Raw genomic sequence first — 20,276 nt, 5'->3', positions numbered from 1 at the left:
TGCCTCTCTGGGACCAGCCTTTGTACACTCTCCGTCCCTTTTCTGGGTCACAAAGAACAGCACAAGCTGTGCAGCCCTGTTTCTGATGGCACAGGCACCCTCAGCCTTCTCTTGAGAAGCACCACTAGGTGACAATCCTGCTCCTCCCACAGCCTGGGGACACCCAGGCTGGCACCCATCACCCGGACTGCCCTCAGAATAGTTTGACCAGCTGGTGAGTTCTCTACTGAACTTTGCTGGCTCCCAAGAAACCTGGGAGCCAGCAAGTGAAGTGGCCCAGGACAAATTCACAGGGCTTGGGGGATTTCCAAGCAAAGCTGCATCTACTTTGTTCTCTATTTTCATCTGTACCCTGGAGAGCATGTCTGTAATCACCAGAGCCCTCTGACTTTTTTACCCCACTAGCAAGTCCAAGCTGAAAAAAAAAAAATATTTGACATCCCTGAGGGGAAGGATGTTTTCCAAGCCTCAAGAGAAGGAGCACTTTCAGCTCACATAGGCCTCCCAAAAATAAATACAAAAATGCACCAAGGATTAGAGGCCAGAGCTGCCTGAGCACAGTGCCCCTCTGCTGTGCCTGTGCCCTGGTCCCCACACTGACCCATCAGCACAGGGCCAGCTCCAGCCCCTCAGCACATACAGATAATCCCAGATAGGACCCCAAAGCCCTCCTACAGCCTTCAGGTTCCTGCTCTTAACACCCACCCTGTGGGTATCTGCTGTACCTGAGGGACACTTTCTGTCACGAGGGATGCCCAGTCCCTCCACCTCCCTGCGGGTGGGTGAACACTGCCCACCCAGAGCCTGAGCAGCCAGGTTGTGCCCTTTGGCGTAGCAGGATGCTGTGATATTTGCAGGCTTCCCAGCACTCCCCTGAGCAGCAGAGCCGAATTTTGTCTATTTTTAATTTCATTGCATTCCTTCAGTAAAACTCTCATGGGGAGAAGAACATGTAAGGAGGAAAAACAAAAAAAAAAAAAAAAAAAAGAAAGAGAAAGGAGTTGAGGGGAAAGCCAACCCCAAATCAAAATAAAATCCTGTGTTTGTTACCGCCTGGGAGCAGGCAGCAGCTGGGATGCTGTACCTGCCCTGCCCCTTATCCCTTCACACCATGCCCTCCCATCCCTGCCGTCCCTTCCCTATCTCAACACCACTGGCTTAACTGGTCCCAGCAGCCCTGAATCAGCTCCTGCCATCCCCCCAGCCATACTCTGGGTCACAGGTGAGGTCCCAGGTGTGCTTGGCTCCCTGCTGCAGTGAGCATCCCACTGAAGGCTCCCATCGAGGGGGCAGGGACAGTGCCCCTGGTGGGATCCTGTTGGGATTGCTGGGCACACAGCATGGAGCCAGATAGGTGCTGAGAAGGAACATGAGCCTGTGCAGTCCATCAGGGAAGCTCCCTGCTGCAAGGGATCGCCACAGGCTGGCAAAGATATTAAGCTCATTAATTAATGATAGGAAATAAGAGTTGCAAGGAGATATGGATTCATGTCAAGGGCTTTGCTGGCAGCTGTACTGGGCCCTGAGTGAGCGATGGGAACCCCCCACTTCAGCACTGCTGCTGCTACGTGGGGCAAACTTGGCAAATTTTGGCTGTGAGGGCCCAGCTGCGGGTCAGGGGAGGAGCCGGCAGAGCGACACTGCTCTGATTTACACCGCAGCCTTGTCCCTAAAGCATCCCAGGGGTCAAGTCTCTATAGAAACCCCACCAAAACATGAACACACAGAGCCCAATTCCCGACCCAGAAACCGCGCTGCCGAGCCCTCTGTGCCTGGGAAAAGGCTCCACGCCGCTGGGATCACTGCCAGGACGGAAACAGCACTGCTCCGCCGGCTGCCTGAGCCCGGGAATGCCGCTGCGGCCGCAGCCTCCCTGCTGCCGCTGCTCTGCAGTTGTGCCCGCTGCATTTCCCAGCCGTGCCCGGGCCAGGAGCAAGGCCAGGGGCTGTGGCTGGCAACCAAGCCCGTTCTCCTGCACGGCAATGGAGCAGCTCCAAGGATCCAACACGTGGCGGGGGCCACCCGGTCTCTGTTTTCCCCAGCAGACGGGGCCAGTGGGAGGCCGAGGTCCCAGGGGGGCACGGCCAGCAGGCAGCCCAACGGGGTTCTTGCAAGAACGTGACAGAAGGGACGAGCCGGAGCAGCAGTTCCCAGAACTGGTGTTTGCCTTGGCAGCCCCAGGCTCCGTGCCTCACTCTCCAGACGCCCAGCTCCTCGGGGGAATCGCTGCATGTCTAAAACCAGGGCTGGCAGCGGGGTGGCATCTGGCTGGGGACAGGGTAGCTCACAAGGGCTGGGGGTGGCCAATGCCCCCACAATGCATTCCTGCCCCGCTGCTGCCAGGCTGAGCTTTCCTAATGGCAGCCCCACTCAGGCACTGTGCCTGCTCAGCAAGCTCAGGCTGGGGGGAACAATGTCACCTGCTCTATAACTTCTGTCCATTAGTTTTCCACTTCCCAAAGCTGGCAAGGACCCCATCCCACCCCATCCCATCTGCATGGCCAGCACAGCTTCCTACAAGCCTGTTGTGCTCACAGCACAGGGAACAGCTCCTCAGGAGGAGCTCAGGCCTGGGCAGCTCAGGCTCAGCTGGAACGGTTCAGTCTGGCCTCAGGAGAAGCCAGCTGGGCTAGGACCATAGCAGCCGGGTCCTGGGACCAAAAGGATGCTGTGTGGTGTGCACAGCTTCCCCCACCTCCACCTGGAGCTGAGCTGCACAACACATCTCTCAAAACCTTTATTGTCAGCAATAACAAAAGTCAGCCCTGCGGCAGCACAGGGGGCCCAGAGAGAGTGGGGTGCTGGCACCCCGGGCTCGCTGGGGTCCCCTGCACCAGCCCCGTGCCTGTTCTCCTGGGCAGCAGCAGGGCTGGGTGTGCACGGGGGGACGGGTGAGACGGGGGGCACGTGTCATTCTCCAAAGCAAGGAGCACATTTACAACTGCTTATAAATAAACAACAACAATGAGAAACCTCCAGCTCTGGGAAGCAGGGGGAGGTCCTGCTGCCCAGGCCACCAGCCCAATGCGCTCTGTCCTCCAAAGGTGGGGAGAGGAGAGCCCCCTCCACCAGGGCTGCAGCTGCCAAGTGCCCCCTGGCACAGGCTCTGCCTCCAGGGGGATCATGCTGGGGGGGCACCAGCCTAAACCAGGTGCCTGGGTGCACCTACAGGGATTCAAGGATAGGGGGGTAGGGAGGTGCCAGACCTAACGGTGGACAGAGCCAGCTGTGGGACCCAGGGAGAGTGAGAGCCAGGGCATGGAGCCTGGGAAGGGCCAGGAGAAGGGCAGTGCTGCCAGGTGTCACACATCTCCCGCCACTGGTGAGGAAGAGGACTGGGCACCCTGACCCCAGCCCCAAGCACTGAGGGACAGCATGGAGCACCCTCCCACAGTGGGACTCCTGCCACCACCTTCCCCCCATCCTCAGCCCTTCGGGTGCCACCCACCATCCCCTGCACCCAGGGACATCCCCACACCTGCCCTGCTGCCTCCCACGCTCGGGGGGCTGGTGGAAGGGGTGGGGAGGGCAGAGCGCATTGGGAACCACCAGAGATACCTTCTACCTTTGCCTTTAAACACCAAAGCTTATATTAGAGACTATGATATATAACCCAGGGGCAGGGCTGTCCTGCCCGGAGTAGACAGCAGAGAGGGTGCAGCTCCGTGGCCAGCCTGGTGAGGGTCTGCTCCAGCTGGGAGCAGGAGGTTAGTACAGGAGGGGCACAGAGCGTGCGGGCAGGCGGGCGGGGACGCTGTCTAGGGCTGGTTCTTCGCCTCAGGGTCTTTGTCGTAGATGTAGCTTCCCACAGCTCCGGTGTTGACACCTGCATGGGGCAAGAAACAGGACGGTGAGGACACGGACAGGAAGGTGGCGTGCTCCAGGGAGATGTCCCCTCTGGGTGGTGGCGTGAGCACCAAGAGTGGCAGCCCACGCAGGGCCCGTGTCCCTGGACTGGGTCCCTACCCCACGTGCCCCAGGCACTCACCCTTTGGCCCGAAGAGGATCCCGTAGCAGGGCTTGTGGCAGTACGGCTGTCCATCGTGCTGTGCAGGGCAGAGAGAGAAACCTGTCACCTGGGCTGGGGGCCAGGGAAAATCCAGCCCCCAGGACATGTACACGTGGCTGGACACCTCTCTCGCTCTGCTTGTCCCCTGCAGACACCCCAGCACCCCCAGCACTTCCCCGGGCTGAGGGGCTGGTCCTCCCAGCTCTGCCCTCCTGCAAAGGCTGTGGGGGCCCATGGGGATGGCTTGGGACATCTCAGCTATGCCCCACTGGCATCCCCAAGTGTGCAGGCCAGGCTTCTAAGGCTGGGACACCCTTACCTCAGCGTGGCCCCCCGGGGTCAGCGTCTTGCTGCAGCGCTCACAGCGTAGGCAGGGACGGTGCCAGTCCTTCCCCAGTGAAGTCACCTTCTCGGCTGGAGTGGGACAAGGAGGGAGGATCACACCAGCCCCCTGCACCATGCTGAGGGGAGCATTCCCCATGGGGGTATCACAAAATCCCAACAGAGCACTCAGGATCTCCAGCCTTCTACATCCCTCCCACCCCTCTGGTGCCTCGCAGGTGACAGAGGATGGCTGAGGACAGCCATTACCACATGGGAGGTGACAATGCAGATAAAGCCCTGCACCCAGGAGTATATCCACGAGGAGCCATCCCTGAAGGCCCTTCAGGCACATTCCTCCGTACCCACAACCCCCTCCCTGATCCAAAGCCCACTCCCAGCCCCATGCATGCCCCTGCACACCCCATGGGGCCATGCCACCCTGAGGCCAGCACCCACTGCCCACTCACCACCTTACCAAAGTACACTCTCTTGCCACAGCGTGGGCACATGTTGGGCTCCCCGGTGAAGGTGGTGACACTGGAGGCTGGAAGAAAAGAGGACATGTGGATGGGAAGTGGGGGGACATCTCTGCCAGGACACACCTGAGTGGGGTGGACCCCGCGCCCCACACCATCACCAAATGTGGTGGCTCTGGACTGGCTGCCCAGCAGGGCAAAGGGCCAGGCTGCCTGTCCTGCCCGGCCCCTCACCTTTGCTGGGTCCCTTGGGAGGTGCAGCATTCACCTTCCTCTCCTCCACCTTCACCGGGTGCTCGATGGGTCCCGGAGCAGTCTGCCCCTCGATCTGCGGCTTGTCATAGATGTACGAGCCGGCACCGCCGATGTTCACCCCTGCAGAGGGGCACAGAGGGGCTGTGGGGGCCTGGGAGCACTCGAGGTCTCCATCATCCTCCCAGCCCCCGTCCCACCTCCCGCAGCCCCACTGAGCCAAGGGCCACTGCTGCATTTCAGCCCTGGCTTGCTTTCTCCTGACCCAGGCTTTCTCCAGCCACATCTGGGATAGGAGAGTGACTCCACCTTCTGTCGGAATGGGAATTTGTTTTTTTAAATATTAAAATGTAAAAAAAAGGGCAGCTGTCAGAATAGATTCCTTCCTCCCTCCCTCCCTCCAGCAGCTCTTCTCTCCCTCTGCACAAGCAGACAGCAGGCCTGGGACTGCAATTTGCTGGCTTGATGCTCAGCCCATGCTAGCCTGGCTTCTGCGATGATGTTGAGGCCACAATTGGGGATGAGGGGACGTGGCCCCTCCTGCAGCCCTGAGCAGGCAGTGGTGGGGCACAGACATACCTTTGGGGCCAAACAGTGTGGCGTAACAGGGCTTGTGGCAGAAGGGCTTCCCATCGTGCTGGGGAGAGAGGGCAGTGTTAGGATGCTGAGTGGTGACCACAGTTCGCTCAGGAGCACTTCCATCCTCTGGTGTTCGGAGACCACCACGGCCATGCATACACCCTAAAATGCTCCCAGCTGTGGGTCTGCAGCACCAGCCTAACCCCACCTGAGCACTCAGGGGTTTTGCCTGCATCAACCGCTTGGGCTGTTCTGCACATTGTGCCCTAGGCTTGGAGCACCAGCACCCCATGGCAGCTCAGCCAAGAGGCACCTCCACACCCCGGCCCAGCCATGTGGCACCAAGACCCAGCAAGGCATCACCTCACTCCCTCAGCATCCCGTGCACAGCCAGGCCATTCTTGGGTGCTCAGAGCACCGTGGGAGCCCTGAACTTCGCCTTTCCCTCACCTTGGCCCAAGATCAGAGGCCCCACATGGGTGCTGGTCCCAGCCCAGCTGCTATCGACCCCACTATCGTCTGGGGTGATTATCACAGGAAAGCATGAGGCAGGCGATAAGCCCCGGAACTCCCCACAGACATTTCTCATGGGCCAGCTGGAACCGAGTCCAAGAAAAAAGAAAGAGTGTTTGTGGCTGGAGCAGGGGGCCAGCAGGGCTGCCACACACACTGCCCTGGGTAGAAAACCCACTGCGAGCCCGTTCTCAGGCAGGATCCCACCTCATTGCTTGCTTGGTTCCACTCAGCATCTCAGCCCTGCTCCTGCCCTCCATCCCTCTGCTGCAAGGCAAGGCCTCCTTGCTCACAAAGGGCAGGGTGGCAGCTGAGCAGCGGTGCCATGCCAAAGGCAAGGGCTGGGACAGCCAGAGGTAAGGCCAGGGGAGTGAGAAGGCTGTGGTCTGACCAAAGGCAGCTGCAAAATATTGCAAGGCATAAATATGAGTGTGCTCACAACGTTGCCATGCCAGAGGGGAGGGTAAACATTTAACTGGTCTCCCCGCGACACCTTTCCAATCTAGCCTCCTCAAAGGAAGGGAGAAAAAGCAGGAGAGGGCCAAATCTGCTGTCAGCACAGTCAGTGGGGCTTGGCTGCCATCCCCTATGGGAACAGAATCCAACCTTATATGGAGAAGCAGCAAATCTTCTGGGCTTAACCGGGCCTGAAGCACAGATCCACCCGCGCAGCCCCGTCCTTGCCGGCAGGACAGGCCCCGCTTCCCCACCAGCTGGAGGCAACCAGCACAGCTGTCCCTGCTGCTCCCCGGCTGTGCCACCCGCTAAAGCCAAGCTAAGGAGCTGGTGACACTGTGGAATGACAGGTGCTGCCCAAACCCAGGGCACCGGGTGTCATGCTGGGACACTGCACAGCAAAAACACAGTTGCTCCCAAGTCTGAGCAGCTGCCACCACCAGCAGGGTGCCTTCACACTCCCAAGTGCCGGGTAGTGGCAGTGGCATCACACTCCAGCACAAGCCCCAGGGCACAGAGAGCACCAGTGGTGAGCTCTCATCGCCGTGGCAACCCAGGCATTCCCCATTCTTGCTGTTTTTAACCACAGGTCAGTGCAGGCTCTCAGCACACACACGCCTCCAAAGCCTGTGCAATGCCCAAACAAGTCTGCCCAGTGCATGCCAAGCCCCACCACAGCCGCCCGGGAGCCCAGGGTGACAGAGGAGGGACACGTGGTGCCAGCACCACTCTGTGGCTTGCCCAGGGCTGTGCACAAGAGCACCCTGAGTTGTAGCAGCAGCGTTTGAAGCCACAGTGTATGTTCCTGGGCTTGCATGCCGCGGGGACAGCGCCTCCACATGGCATCAGATATCTGCCCCAGCCCTGTTCCTAGGATTCCCATCCCACCAGGCCCCCCGAATGCCAGCACAGCTCCCACCCTGCCCGCCCTGGCAGCTCTTACCTCAGCATGCCCACCCGGGGTCAGGGTCTTGTTGCAGCGCTCACACTTCAGGCAGAACTTGTGCCAGTCCTTGCCCAGGGAGGACACCTTCTCGGCTACAGGGGACACGAGAGAGGGGTGAGCCACTGCCCAGCACCTGCTGAAGCCGCCGGGGAAGCCAGGCTGCGGCAACCACGGGGGGAACTCACTCAAGGGGGGCTGCTCACACTGCACACATCAGCCACGCTGCAGGAAACAGGGACCACTCTGCTGCTGCCCCCAGGGTCCCTGCAGCCCTGTGGGACGTGGGCACAAACCCCCCAGTCTCTGCCCCCCCCGTAGCACTGCACCAGCTATTAAGGAGATTAACCCTATCCCAGCTGAAAGCAGGACACCGCCCAGCTGCCATCCCACAGCTGCCTTTTCCCACACGCCAGTCCAGCAACGGTAGCATTTTCTTTCCCACTCCCCGTGTCTATTTTTACCCGCCACGTTACCCGGAATGACTTCACTCCCATTCAAATATTTGGCGTTTCCATGCCCACCCCGCCCGTTCAGTCACACTCCCCCCACGCACACCCAGCCTCTCCCCGGGGAGCCTCAGCTGCAGCTCCAGAGATGCTCCCGGCGCTGCTCCCAGGAGGACGGGATGACAGACAGCCTCCACTGTCACCCAGGATGGACATTTGACCCTGGAAAACACCTGTCCCTTGGGCGTGCGGGTGCTCCTTAACCCCAGCCCGGGAGCAGGCACGACGTGCAGATGGGCGCATGGCCACAAACATGTCCCAGCATGACACTCGCTGCCGGCACTGGAAACAGTATCAGAGCATCAGTGGGCAAATTCGGGGAAGGCAAATGCTTTGAGACTGGTTATGTGAGTACAAATACAATCCTTCCGTCTGGCACGGAGATGCAGGTCTCCAGGAGCACCCTGGGAGGCAGCACAGGCTGCCACTGCTCGCCTTGCATCCCCAGCCTTGCACTATCCCTTCTCCCTCCCAGCTCCTGGGCGGCCCAAGGCTGCCTTGTGCCCCCCACGGATTCCTGCTGGCCCTCCCTCTGCCCTGCACATGTGCAGAGACAGCTGGAAAACGCTGTGAGCCCGTTAAAGCCACCGTAAAACTAAATCAGGAGAGCCAAATAAAATATTTAACAAGCAAATAAAAGCGTAACCAGAGCCGGCCCCACTCCACGAGAAGACCTCCTCCGCGATGTCGGGTTTCCCCCTGAGGACCTCAGCAAATGTCACCTGTTTGCATCCACTCCAGATGGGGGTCAAGAGCTCCCCAAAGGGCAGGTCCTGGCTTCCAGAGCCACCCTCCTCCCAAGGCAAACAGCTGCATCCGGGGCATGCCACAAGGCCAAGATAAGCCGAAACAATGCCATCACCACCCAAAAATTCAATCCCGGTGCAAAGCAGGATGGCCGGTGGCGGGAGGGGCAGCGTGAAGGGGCAGAGCCAGAGCCATTGCACCAGGGTGCACAGGAGACTCCTGAGAGTATCCCCAAGCAAGCACGTGGGAGAGGGACTGCGGGGACTCGCATCAGTCGGAAGAAACTCCAAATCCACCTCCCGGTGATTCACAAGCTGTTTAACCAAACCCAGGCAGGAGCAGACAGCAGGGTGAAGGGATGCCCCACCACAGCCAGGGGTCTGTGCCTGCCTGCTCAAAGCTGCCAGGGCAAATCCCTGCTGGCTCCAAGCGCAGGGGCTCAGGGGAGCTCATGCCTCCCCAGCCCCTCACAAAAGGCAGCACACAAGGAAGGCGCCAGGGCCAGAACTGCGCTCCTTTTCCTCTGCAGCCCTCATCTGTCTCTGAGAGCAGAGAACCAGCCGCAGGGTAAACAGCCCCCAGGCCCTCCAGACCCCAGGGATTCCCCAAAAGCAAGGGGAATACGGAGATCCCAGCACCCCACTGCCCTGGGAGCATCGCAGGAGCCCTGCATCCTCCCAGCCCCCCCGGCAGGAACGGGTGCCTCCCCGGGGTGACCAGGGAGGGAAACGGAGCGTGATGGGCTGAAAGCCGAGCCAGGGGCTTGGGGCCAAAGAACCACTCGGCTTTGTCACAGTGGATGCACAGCCAGGCCGGGCTGTGCTCCGGCTGCGTCACCCCCGGCTCCCCCCGCTGCCCCGACCCAGCGCCGTCACCACCGGCCACGGGTACAAAGCAAGGAGGAAGCTACTGGCGGATGTTTTCCAGAGGCCATTGCAATCATAGCTGGCCACAGCCCCCACCAGCTCCTTCCTGCTCCCGCGATACGCGACGCTCCCCCCATGGCCCCCCCCCCCCCGCCATTATATTCCAGCAGATGGAAATCCTTGCTCCTCCCTGACGGATGCACCCCTCTGCCAATGCATCCCTCGGCCATGCAGAGCAAGAGGGATGTCACTGGCACCCACAGTGAGTGGCAGGGGATGGGGCAGGAGGCGGGAGGCGGCCGGGCGCACCCGGAGCACAGGGACAGCCCGGGAACCACGGGGGCTGCCCCGTGCCTCCAGATGGAAATGCCGCGCAGGCGCTGGTCAGGCATCCTCTGGCTGCAAACAAGGATTCCCGGGGGATGCATCCGGGACCGGCACAGCCGGGATGGCTTTCCAGAAGGCATTGTTTGCAGCGAGCAAAGGAAGCAGCTTGGAGCCACCCCAGCCCATTTCCAGGGCAGCAGCCTGTGGCCACACCATCCCATAAATCACTGCGGAGGGAAAGAACCAGCGCCCAGATTTCCTGTCACTCGGCCACAGCTGCTCCGCTATTGCATCAGCCCCAGAGGAAAAGTCTCTGGCCACATCCTCCTGCTGCTGGGGGGGGGGGAGCCCCGCTCCTCACCCCAGCAACCCCAGGGGTCACCCCAGCACCGGCACTGCAAGAGCAGCCTGGGGCAGAGCAGTGCCGGGGCTGTGTCCAGCTCTGTGCAGGGAGCATGGGATGGCACCGGCTCGAGGGCAGACACGTCACTGCACCCTGCCTCTGCCACCAGATACGATGCCCCCTCCTCTCCGCATCACACCGAGTGCACGCACACCCTGCTCTGGTCCCTGAATCCCACGCTTAGACACTCAGCCCTCAAGCCAGCCGGATTTAAACCAGCTGTGCAGCACCCCCTGGAAGGGCAGAGTTAAGGGTACTTGACTGCAGGAATTTGGCCTCTGGCACACGTGCGTGGCTCAAGGGTTTGCCAGCCCTGTGTTACCCACACTGCCGTGGGCGGGCACTGCGTGCCCATGGATAATAAACCTCTCCCCAGGGGAAACACCCCCAAGGAAAGGTGGAGCACAGCCAGGTCCGCGTCTGGCTGCAGGACGTAGCTGTGAGGTGGGTTTGCTCTGTGCAGGGGGTGCAGCTCACACTGCCGAGGGACGCCACCAGAGCTGGCAAAAACCAGAGGCCAGGAGCAGGCAAGCAGCCGCGGGGCTGTCAAGGCAGACTGATCCCATGGCTCCACAGCAGCCCCACCCCAGAGACAACGCGGCTCAGCCCTTAATTACCGCCGTGCCCAGACAAAGCAGCTGGGTCAGGCCAGAGGTGGGCGCGTCCTCTCAGGACGGGAAGAGAGCATCCCTCCTCCCAGTTTCTGTGCCGCCGGCCGCGCCGAGCCTGCTCCAGTCCCTCGCACAGGTATTTCCACAGCCTGACGTCAGTGCTGCTCCCAGGCGGAGGCTAATTCAGCAAAAGGAATTGTAGCTGCAGCTGCGTCTCTGCAAAGGGCTGCGCTGTGCCCCGTCCATCCTACCAGAGCCCTGGGAGGGCACGGGGAAGGGCTGACAAGCCCAGTCTGGCAGTAAGGGTGCCAAATCCCCACAGGGGTCCAGCGACAGGCATCCCTGGCAGAGAGGGATGCTGTCAGACTGTAGATGCGCTTCGAAGCAGTTGCAGACACAAAGGAATGAAGAGAGAAAAGTGCAGGGAAACGAGCCTGGTAAATGGCTGGAAACAAAGCCAAGAGCCGTGAGCCAGCAGCCTCATCCCCTTCCCAGTTCCTCAAAAATGGCCAAGAGATGGAAAAGGTGGAAGGACAGGTTGAAGATTTCCTGCCATGCCCTGCCGGGCCATATCCCAGCCATGCTGCCCTGCCAAGGGTCTGTGCTGCCTTCCTGTGCCCCTCACCCCATCCCCACCCCTGCCCTCCTCAGGCACAGCCAGGCAGCTCCTCTCCCCCATCCCACAGCCGGTGCTGACGGTTACACCGCACCCTGATTTGTGGCCAAACATATATATTTAGCTTCCCTGCAGCAAGGCAAGGCAGCCCTCCAGGCCTTGGGCTCCCTCCAAGTGTGCAACAAAGCCAGCTCAGTACAGCCTTGCTGCAGAGCAAGGGGGGAACAAGGAATATCCCAGGCAGGGGCTCCCACTTCCAGCCAAGGGGAGGGACAAGGTCTTCCCTGGGATCCAAGCCCCCGCATAGCCGAGCCACTCGGGTGCAAGCAAAGGTTGTTTGATTTCCAGCCACAGCCCCAGTGCACAGCATGGCTCCCATCCACCCTGCTGCTCCCTGCCTCTCCTCTGACAGAGCCTCACCTCCTGCAGGCACTTCCCTGGCCAGGAGCCTCCAATCTCCCACTCCAGTTTGCAGGGCCAGCAAGTCCCTCACCATTTTCCACAGGGCTTCATCAAGCAGCATCTGCATGGGATGCGTTTGAGGTTGGGCAGCTTGACAGTGTCTGCTGGGAGAGGATCAGCAGGGTTTCCAGCCAGCCACTGGGTTCAGCCAGGGCTGAGCCCAAGGAATCAGCTGCTTTCCAGCTGCATAGCAGCCCCACATGTGAGGCAAGGCAGGCAGGACCCCGACGGAGGCAGGAGATGCAGCCCACACTGCCGAGGGGCACCACCAGAAAATCAGAGTCCAGCCTGCAGCCCTCCCCTCACTCGCCACACAGCCAGGAGCAGAGTGGCCAGTGAGAGCCGGGCACGGGCAGGCCCACACACAAACCATTCCTGGGTAGTTGCTGGTTCAGAGCACAGTGCTCCTTCTGCACACTGAGATGTCATCTCTGGCAGGCAGTGCTGGGAGAGTAAGACAGTTTCCTGGCCCGTTTCAGCAAGAGCAAGATTCTGGGACATGCTGGAGCAACTAAGCCTGTCAAAGTGCGCCTCCTTCCCCATGGCTCCTTACCTCCCCACCCTGCTGGGCCCCCGCAGCTCCAAGCAGGGTTTGGCCCAAGGCCGTGGGCAACACAGTGTGAACAGAGATGGCAGTGGGAGAGGATGCTCAGCATCTCCCTTGGGGCCGCAGCACTGGTGCTCCCCATGGCCAAGTGCACAGCAGGATGGTGGGACAGCTCTCCCCATCCTCATGCCAGGACCCATCTCCCACCATCACCTCTCTGGCAGCTTCAGGGCCCTTGGCAGGAGCAATGGGCACCACCATCCCACCACAACCAGAAGTGGCACCACGGCTCATGCTCCAGGCTCTGTATTTGATTGCAACGCTGCGGTGACAGATTTTCCATTACTTCTTGCTTGGGCGTTCCTGCTCTGCCTTTCCTTGCCTTTTCTTTCCAGTCCCATCACCTCACCTTTCCCCATCCCTGTGCTCCTGCCAGGGATAGGGAGGGAGGATGGGAACAGGAGGATCTGTGTCTGCCTAGAAGCTGGGACACGGGTGCAGGACTCTACAATCCAGACACGCAACTGAGTCACCCAGGACCAGCCCTGGGTTTGCAGGGAGCTGCCTGCCAGCTCCAAGCCTCCAGCACCCAGAGCCCCGGGAGCAGCACCGCTCCCCACAGCTGGCAGTGTCGGCACCACGCTGCCGCGAGCCCCAGCAAAGCCCAGTACACAAGAGCAAGGGGACCCAGCCCTCACACCACCCTGTTCCACACTCCCACAGATCATTTCCTGTAGCCCGTGCTATTTTCCTGAGGGAGAAACTAATGCTAATCAGCCTGTTCTTCAGCTTCCCACAGAGGTATCCCGCCCCCCGGCAGGGCCCTGCATGGGGAGCAGGGAAGCGGAGCATCCGTAGTTACCATTCTGCAAGGTCCACTCACACTCCGAGACCTGGGGGCAAGCAGTTCCCAAGGAGCCCAGCCCGCTCCGAGCTGGGAAGCCAGGGCTGTGCCGACACGGACATGCCGACGCTGCACTGGCTGCACTTGGAGAGCCACTCCTTTGTTAGGGACAGCTGTGATGGAAATCAAGCCCTCCTGCCTCTCCTGCCCCACCGTCTCCCTGCCTGGAGCCAAGGACAGCGGTTACTTATTAATTGCACAGTGGCTTCTGCAGCTTGAATTTCGCCGGGCTGACCCGCCGGGGCCGTGCGCTGCAGGGAGAGCACCCCACACCTGGCTGCACCCCGTGTCCTGCTGCGCTCCAGCCTGACCGTGGGGTCAGGCATCTGCTGCAGGCCCCTTGCAGCACACGGGGCTTGGGCCCTCCTTACTTCCCAGATGGATGTGTCCATGTCCTCAGTCCATTCCTCCTCTGGAATTCCACCAGCAAACCAACCCTGGAGAGCACCTTTAAGGCTGGAGAGCTACTGAGTGACTCCCACCTGCTTTTAGCATGCACCTTTCCAAACAAATAGAGCAGCAGCCTCCCACCAGCCTTCACACTCCCCAGCACGTGCAGCGAGCTCCCCAAATGCCGTCTGCAGCCGGACCCCGCTGCACGTGTGCTTGCTGCATCCCTGGAGCCTGTGCCTGCCTCGTGCTTGGGATGGGAAAACAGGAAACCCCCTGCTGCCGCAATCGCCTGCTCTTCTGGGAAGAAAGGACGGGAGGCAGAAAGGCTTGGCCAGGGCTCCCGGTGACCCTGCAAAACTCATTTAAGGCTCAGCAGTGCAAAAGGGAGCTGGGGAAGTGTGTGGCTGTTTGGCTGCAGGAGACTCTGGTCCCTCCAGAGCCTCCTGCCAGAAGTGATAACCCAAACCCAAGCCCAAGGCCAGCCCACTGCCACCTGCCAGCGCGGGATGGGAGCTGGCCCCGCAGCTGCCAGCAGTGCTGCTCCTCCAGTTAAACATTCACTTCATCCAGCCAACCTCCCAAAGCAGGGAAGTTAGCCCCAACCGTTTGTGGAAACAATGTCATAGACCTCAACCTCCTTTAAAAAAAAAAGTGGACAAAAAGCCAAAAACCTATTTTTATATTTCCCAGTGCTTTTTAAAGGAAAAAAGCTCATTCTGTAGCTCAGGAAACGCCCACATCCTCCTGACTGCGCAGGGAGGAGCCCACTGGATTTTTCCAGGGAGCATGAAGCAACAGGCATGCTGGAAATGAGTTTTCCATCGGTACCCGGGAGCGCCGGCGCTGGGCAGCCGCTCCGGCACTGCGCGGGGCCGGGAACAGGACCCAGCGGCATTTCTCACACATAACCCACGGCTGCAATCCCAGGCATCCGAGCAGCCCGAGCTGCCAGCGTTCATTCAGCACAGGCAGGGAGGCTCCCGAACAAGCGGGGCTTTATGAATCACCTCCCCGCTAAGCTTCGGGCCAGCCGAGGAATTCAGGAGCGACACCAAACCCCGGACGCGGTGCTCCCATTGCCTTCTCACCACACCACGCGGCCTATCGGGAGGAAAGCCCGGGATCCGCATCCCGGAAAGACGGCTCAGAGTTTGCATGTAGCTTTTATGCATTGAATAAACGGACTCAGGTTTATTCTTCCAGAGCCTGGGCGGTTCCTCAGGGAAAAGCTCAAGGCATCAACAGCGACATGCTCCAGCCTATCTCAGCTCTAAGCACAGAGAAGCTTGCTCCCGTTACAACTCACCTCCCCCCCACCCCCGAGGTTTCTCTCAGGGGCAGCATTCCCTGCGGGAAGGTGTGGGATGGGGGCTGGCACTCCCCCGCTGCCAGGCACCTGCCTCCCCCTGCCTGTAGGGCAGGGTGTCCCCACACGGGGCAGGAACGGGGAGCCACGGAGGAACAGAGACCGGGACAGGGACCACTGCACCTACAGAAACCCTCCTGGGGAGAGAGCTGGCATGCAGCTGGGCACGGGGTACAGCCCTGCTCCCCCCAGACCACATCCACGAGTCCCCCAGCAGATGGGGAGAGAAAAAGAGCACAGACACTGCTGTGGGCTGGCGCTTCTCCTCCTGGCACAGGCTGGCCTCCTCCTCCGGCAAGGCAGGGGTCCCTGAACCCAGCCCCAACCCCCCCACGCAGGGCAGGCTCATCCCTGGAGCGAGAGGAGCAACTCTGACCCCGGGTCAGTGCCCAGCTGGCTGGGCAGGCACTATTTTCTGCTTAAAAAGGAAAAGATTCACACAAAGAAAGACATCCAAGGGGCCAAGCCCTTCCCACCCACACACAAATAGGTTTATTTAAAGGAGGAAGACAGCAAATTCCTATTTCCCTGTGTTTACTTGGAGATGGCCGGAAAAGAATGAAAGCAGCAATGCCTCCAATGCTCAAACATCATCAGGACCCTTTGGTATTTCTCCACCAAACAAACACACTGAGGCAACAGGGGCTGGACCCTGGAGCAGCGTGGGGAGATGGGCAGGGAGGGGTGTAGGGAGGCAGTGCCAGGCCAGCTGGACCCCGTGGTCAGCAGATCCCCGGAGGCAGCTCGGGCTGGAGTTCTGGATCCATTCCCAGAGCCACCCTGAGTCCACAGAGCAGTTCCAAGGGTGCTCACCCAGGGGCTCAGGGCACTGCCGGGGAGGCTCCCAGCTGGGCACTGCCCCGCAGGGGGAAGCGGGCTGGGGCAGCTCCTCGGGGAGCTTCAGGGAGGCACCGAGTCCAAGGATCAGCCCCTGCTTCCACCTCCACTCACCCCCGGCTCTCTACGAGGCGCTCAGCCCGTGCTGCCTGACAGGAGACACGCCAGCCCCGGTTCCCAGAGATCCTGACCAGCCACAACCCCAAGCAACGCCCTCGGAGACCTGCAGGGACTCGCTGCTGCCCTAACCCAGCCCAGGCGGGCTGAGATGGACCTCCGAGCCCCGGAGCTGCCTTTGAAAAAGTCCCGTGGAAACCCCAAACCCTTCATTAGCTCGCCCAGCTGGGAACAGCCTGCTGAGGGCTGGCTGCGAGGCCAGACGGGGAGGGGTGAATGGCACACCTGGGGCCAGGTTTGCAGGGAATCAAAGAAACCGGCTGGAAGAAGGTTTTGTTTGCACCTGCCACTGCCAACTTCCCTGCCCCAGGAGATCCCCCGAATCATGGGAGCCCCCTGCCCAGTACCGGCCCTGTCGGGTGGGCCGCGTTCCCCTGACCCGAGCCAGCAGGTACCTGGGGACAGGAGCCACCCCACTCTCAGCACCCCAGGCTGAGGGCATACCCCAACCAGGGCTCCTCACCGCCTGCTTCCCCTCCTCAGCCCGGGATCACCCACACCCTCTGTGTCCCCTGTCCCAGGGCCAGCCGGCAGCAGTCCCCAGCACAGCCCGGGGATGCGGGGCAGGGCAGAGGGGTCGCGGCCACTCCGGGGGGCCCCGGGGGAGAAGGAGCTGCTGCCGGACAGATCTCGGGGCGAGCCCCGCGGGGAGCTGCGGCAGAGCGGGGACCGGGGGGACACATCCCGGTGGGGGAAAGAGAAGACGAGGCGGGGGCTCAGGGAAGGGGAGGGCAGGGATGAGCGCAGCTCTGGGCTGGGGGACCGGTTTGAGGTCCCGGGGATGCATCTCGGCGCGGGGAAGGGAATGCGGGGCCGGGCCCCGGGGATGCGCTCACCGAAGTACACGGTCTTGTCGCACTTGGGGCACTTGGATGCCATGGCGGGAGAGCGGAGCCGAGCCGAGCCGTGCTGTGCTGTGCCGAGCCGTGCTGTGATGTGCCGCGCCGTGCGCCCCGCTCCGCCCGGCCCCCGCCTACCGCGCCCGGGGGGAGCCGGGGCGGGGCTGCCCGCCCAGCGTCGGCCGGGCTCGGTACGGCCCGGCTCGAGCCCAGCGCAGCAGGTGCCCGGTCCCCGCCGTGGAGAGAACTCCCCCTGCCCTGTCTCCCACCCCCAAAGATTGAAGTCGGGACGCGAGTGCTCCCGATTCCCTTGCCTGGGAAAAAACCTCCATAATAAACAGGTTGTAGTTGAGCGACGCGACTTGTGGGTTTTTACCGGCCCCAAAGGCACTGGCCTGGAGCCCCCCCGACTGAGTCCGGCCAGCAGCCGCCCCTGGGACAAGAGTGGGGGATGGCGGTCCCGGGCCAGCCGCCCCAGAGGGGCTCGGGCATCTCCCACCCCCCGCGGGACCGCGCAGCCCGTCCCCGCCCCACCCAGCTCGCTGCCCGGCTCCAGCGCCGGCATCCCCCGGCTCCCGGCGCCATTCCGCTCCGTTGCCATGGAAACTCATCTCAAAAACCCCTCCGGCTCAAAGGGATGCTCAGGGAGCCGTGAAGCCACGGCGAGGATACTCAAGGAGCCACGATGCCATGGCGAGGCAGGCGAGCCCCACGGTGGGCCGCAGATCCCCTGCGCCCGGGCGAGCCCCTCTGTGCCCGCCCGGCCGGATCCTGCCCCGCGACGGGGCTGCGGTGGGCGCAGGGCGGGGGGTGTACCCGGGTGGTGGCGGGGGGGCAGGGCCGGGGCTGGGGAGCTGCGCCCCTGCACCGCCAGGCCGCCGGCTGGGGCCGGTTGTTGGTAAACAGGACATCTGCCGCTCCGCAAGAGCAGCCTTGCATTATTCATCAGCCCGCAGCCTGGCTCTACTCCGCCGCCATTGTCACAGAATTCCTTTCTCTGCCGGCAGCTGGTGCAGCTGCCAAGCGCCCGCCTGGCCCCCGGCGCACAGGCAGCCTTGGGAAGGGAACCCGGGGCTCCGGGATGGGGCAGAGTGACGCGGCCAGCGAGTACATGGGGCCGGGGATGCTCGACAGCGGGCTTCTCCATCGCCCGTGCACCCTCCTGGGTTAGAAGGCCCAGGCATCCCTGTCACTCCTCGGCCAGCTGCTGTCACAACAATGTGTGGCTTTGTGGCCGGCGGGGTCCCTGCGCAGGGGCAGGTGGCAGTGGTGCCTCCGGGGCGCCCCAGTCCCACACGGCCCCCGGGAGGGGCGGCTCAGCCCTGCGTGTCCCACCACGGAGCCAGCATGACCCAGTCCAGGCCCGCAGCCACCAGGGCAGGGCAGGAGCTGGGGATGTGCAGAGCTGTTGATTTCTGGAAGAGCAGCTGCCTGCCCCAGCATAGCCCCACAGCACTCATGTGGGTCCCTCCGTGGTACCCAGTGTGTCTGCAGCCCTAAAGCACCCCATGGCAGCAGGCAGGTGCCAGCACAGCACCAGCAGCATCCCCGTGCCTGCAGCAGCTCCTGTCTCATGCACTGAGGGGACATCCTGGAAAGGTCTGCTGTCTAAATCCTTCACATGCAGAGGAAGTCTCAGCTGGTGCCCCAGCCTTGGGAGCTGAGGTACAAGAGAAGGAGGCAGAAGGCTGCATCCACCAACAGCCTGTTTGGAGTGGCCACGGAGAAAGCCTGGGCTCTGCCATGCTGCAGAACCACCACCCAGAAGATGCCGGCCAAGGGCTTTCCACACATAGAGCCTGGGGGGAATTAAGACAAATCACCTAAAGGTGTGAATCCCTGCCTGCAAATGCGCTAAATCCCAAGCGGATATGCTAGTTCAGGAGCAAAGTGGCTTTAGCTGGTCATGTCTTAATCTTCCCCGATTTAGGCTCGGCATGCTCCTGCACGGAGGGCAGGGATGTCCTGGCACCTGGGGGACAGGTGACTCGGGTTGCCCAGGCTGAGCAAGCGGGGATGGCCGAGCTTCTGTGGGGACAGCATGCCCAGTGCCAGGCAGGGGATAGCCTGCTGCCGGGGGGACACAGGATGTGGGAAGGGATGCAGTGGCACATGAGGGACACCCCTGACCTCGCTGTGCCTCTCCCCAGACAGAACGTTAAATACCCGGGCTGGGGAGTAATTTTCTCCAAAGGATGCATTTTCCACCAGAAATTTCTGGGCCCCATCTCTGCCCAAGGGCTGAGCTGGAGTCTCCCTGGCAGCGGGTGACAAAGCCGCCTTTCAGCGGCCAGGGGAGGTCTCTGGCATGGGCCGTGCCCCCAGCAGCAGTGCCCGGGGGTGTCCCAGCCGAGGGGACGGTGTCCCAGCCCTGGCACCCGCGGCGGGAGGTGACCCATTTTCCTCAATGGCGCCGGCCCCGCGCAGCCTCGGGATTTCCTGAGCTGCTGAGGGCAGCTGGCTCCCCGGCCCAGCACACATCCCTGGGGGGCACCGACGCTGGATCTGCGCTGATCTGGCCGTGCCCTCAATTAGCCACTTCGGGGGCGTCAGGGGGCTTTCCTCCAGAGAGCGCCCTCCGTGATAAAGCGGGGGCTTTTAACCCAGCCACTTCCCTCAGGGGCTGCGTGGAGCGGAGCAGGAGCCGCGTCCCTGCAGCCTCCCCTTCTCGGTTGGAGCTGAGGCTGAAGCAAGCCCACATCCTAAAGCTGGTGCCTGTAGCCCTTCTCTGGGCAGCAGCAACTGCCCCAGGGCCCAGCAGGGGCTGCGAGACGTGGGGGGTGCTTTGCCGAGCGTGCCGGGCTGGCCCTGGCCCTGGAGCTGGGATTGCCTCCACCGGGAGCCTGCAAAAGGTGCGAGGCTGGGACCTCTGCCTAGGGCAGGTCAACCAGAGAGCTTTGTACAGAGATTAAGGGAAAGTGAGGAATAAATAAGGAATAACTCCCTCCAGGCTGCCTCTCCTTTGGCTCACCTCTCTCCCCCTCCCTGCACCAACTCCCCTCAGCTCTTTCTTCTTCATTCAGATACAAATACCACAAAAACTCATGGAACCAGACAGAGCTGCTCCTATGGGGAGCTGGGGCTGGAAAGCCTTCCTCTGCTCTCATGTTTTCTGGCACC

General features: G+C 61.6%; 1 protein-coding gene across 1 annotated transcript; it reads right to left on the bottom strand.

Annotated features, from left to right (window-relative positions):
- Positions 1-2,724: 2,724 nt before the first annotated feature.
- CRIP2 (cysteine rich protein 2) lies at positions 2,725-17,334 on the bottom strand. The gene is made up of 8 exons (XM_042029837.1): positions 17,154-17,334; positions 7,553-7,647; positions 5,641-5,698; positions 5,044-5,184; positions 4,809-4,877; positions 4,329-4,423; positions 3,989-4,046; positions 2,725-3,826 (listed from the first exon to the last, which is right to left on the bottom strand). Exons 1-8 carry the CDS (start codon positions 17,194-17,196, stop codon positions 3,759-3,761), a joined length of 627 nt encoding a protein of 208 aa, XP_041885771.1. The 5' UTR covers positions 17,197-17,334; the 3' UTR covers positions 2,725-3,758.
- Between the last annotated feature and the right edge of the window lie 2,942 nt (positions 17,335-20,276).

The sequence above is a fragment of the Corvus kubaryi genome, unplaced genomic scaffold (assembly GCF_017639235.1).
Source record: "Corvus kubaryi isolate FWS band 111438036 unplaced genomic scaffold, C.kubaryi_AGA036_p1.0 37334, whole genome shotgun sequence".
Lineage (NCBI taxonomy): Eukaryota > Metazoa > Chordata > Aves > Passeriformes > Corvidae > Corvus > Corvus kubaryi.
This window is presented reverse-complemented; position numbering and strand designations above follow the sequence as displayed.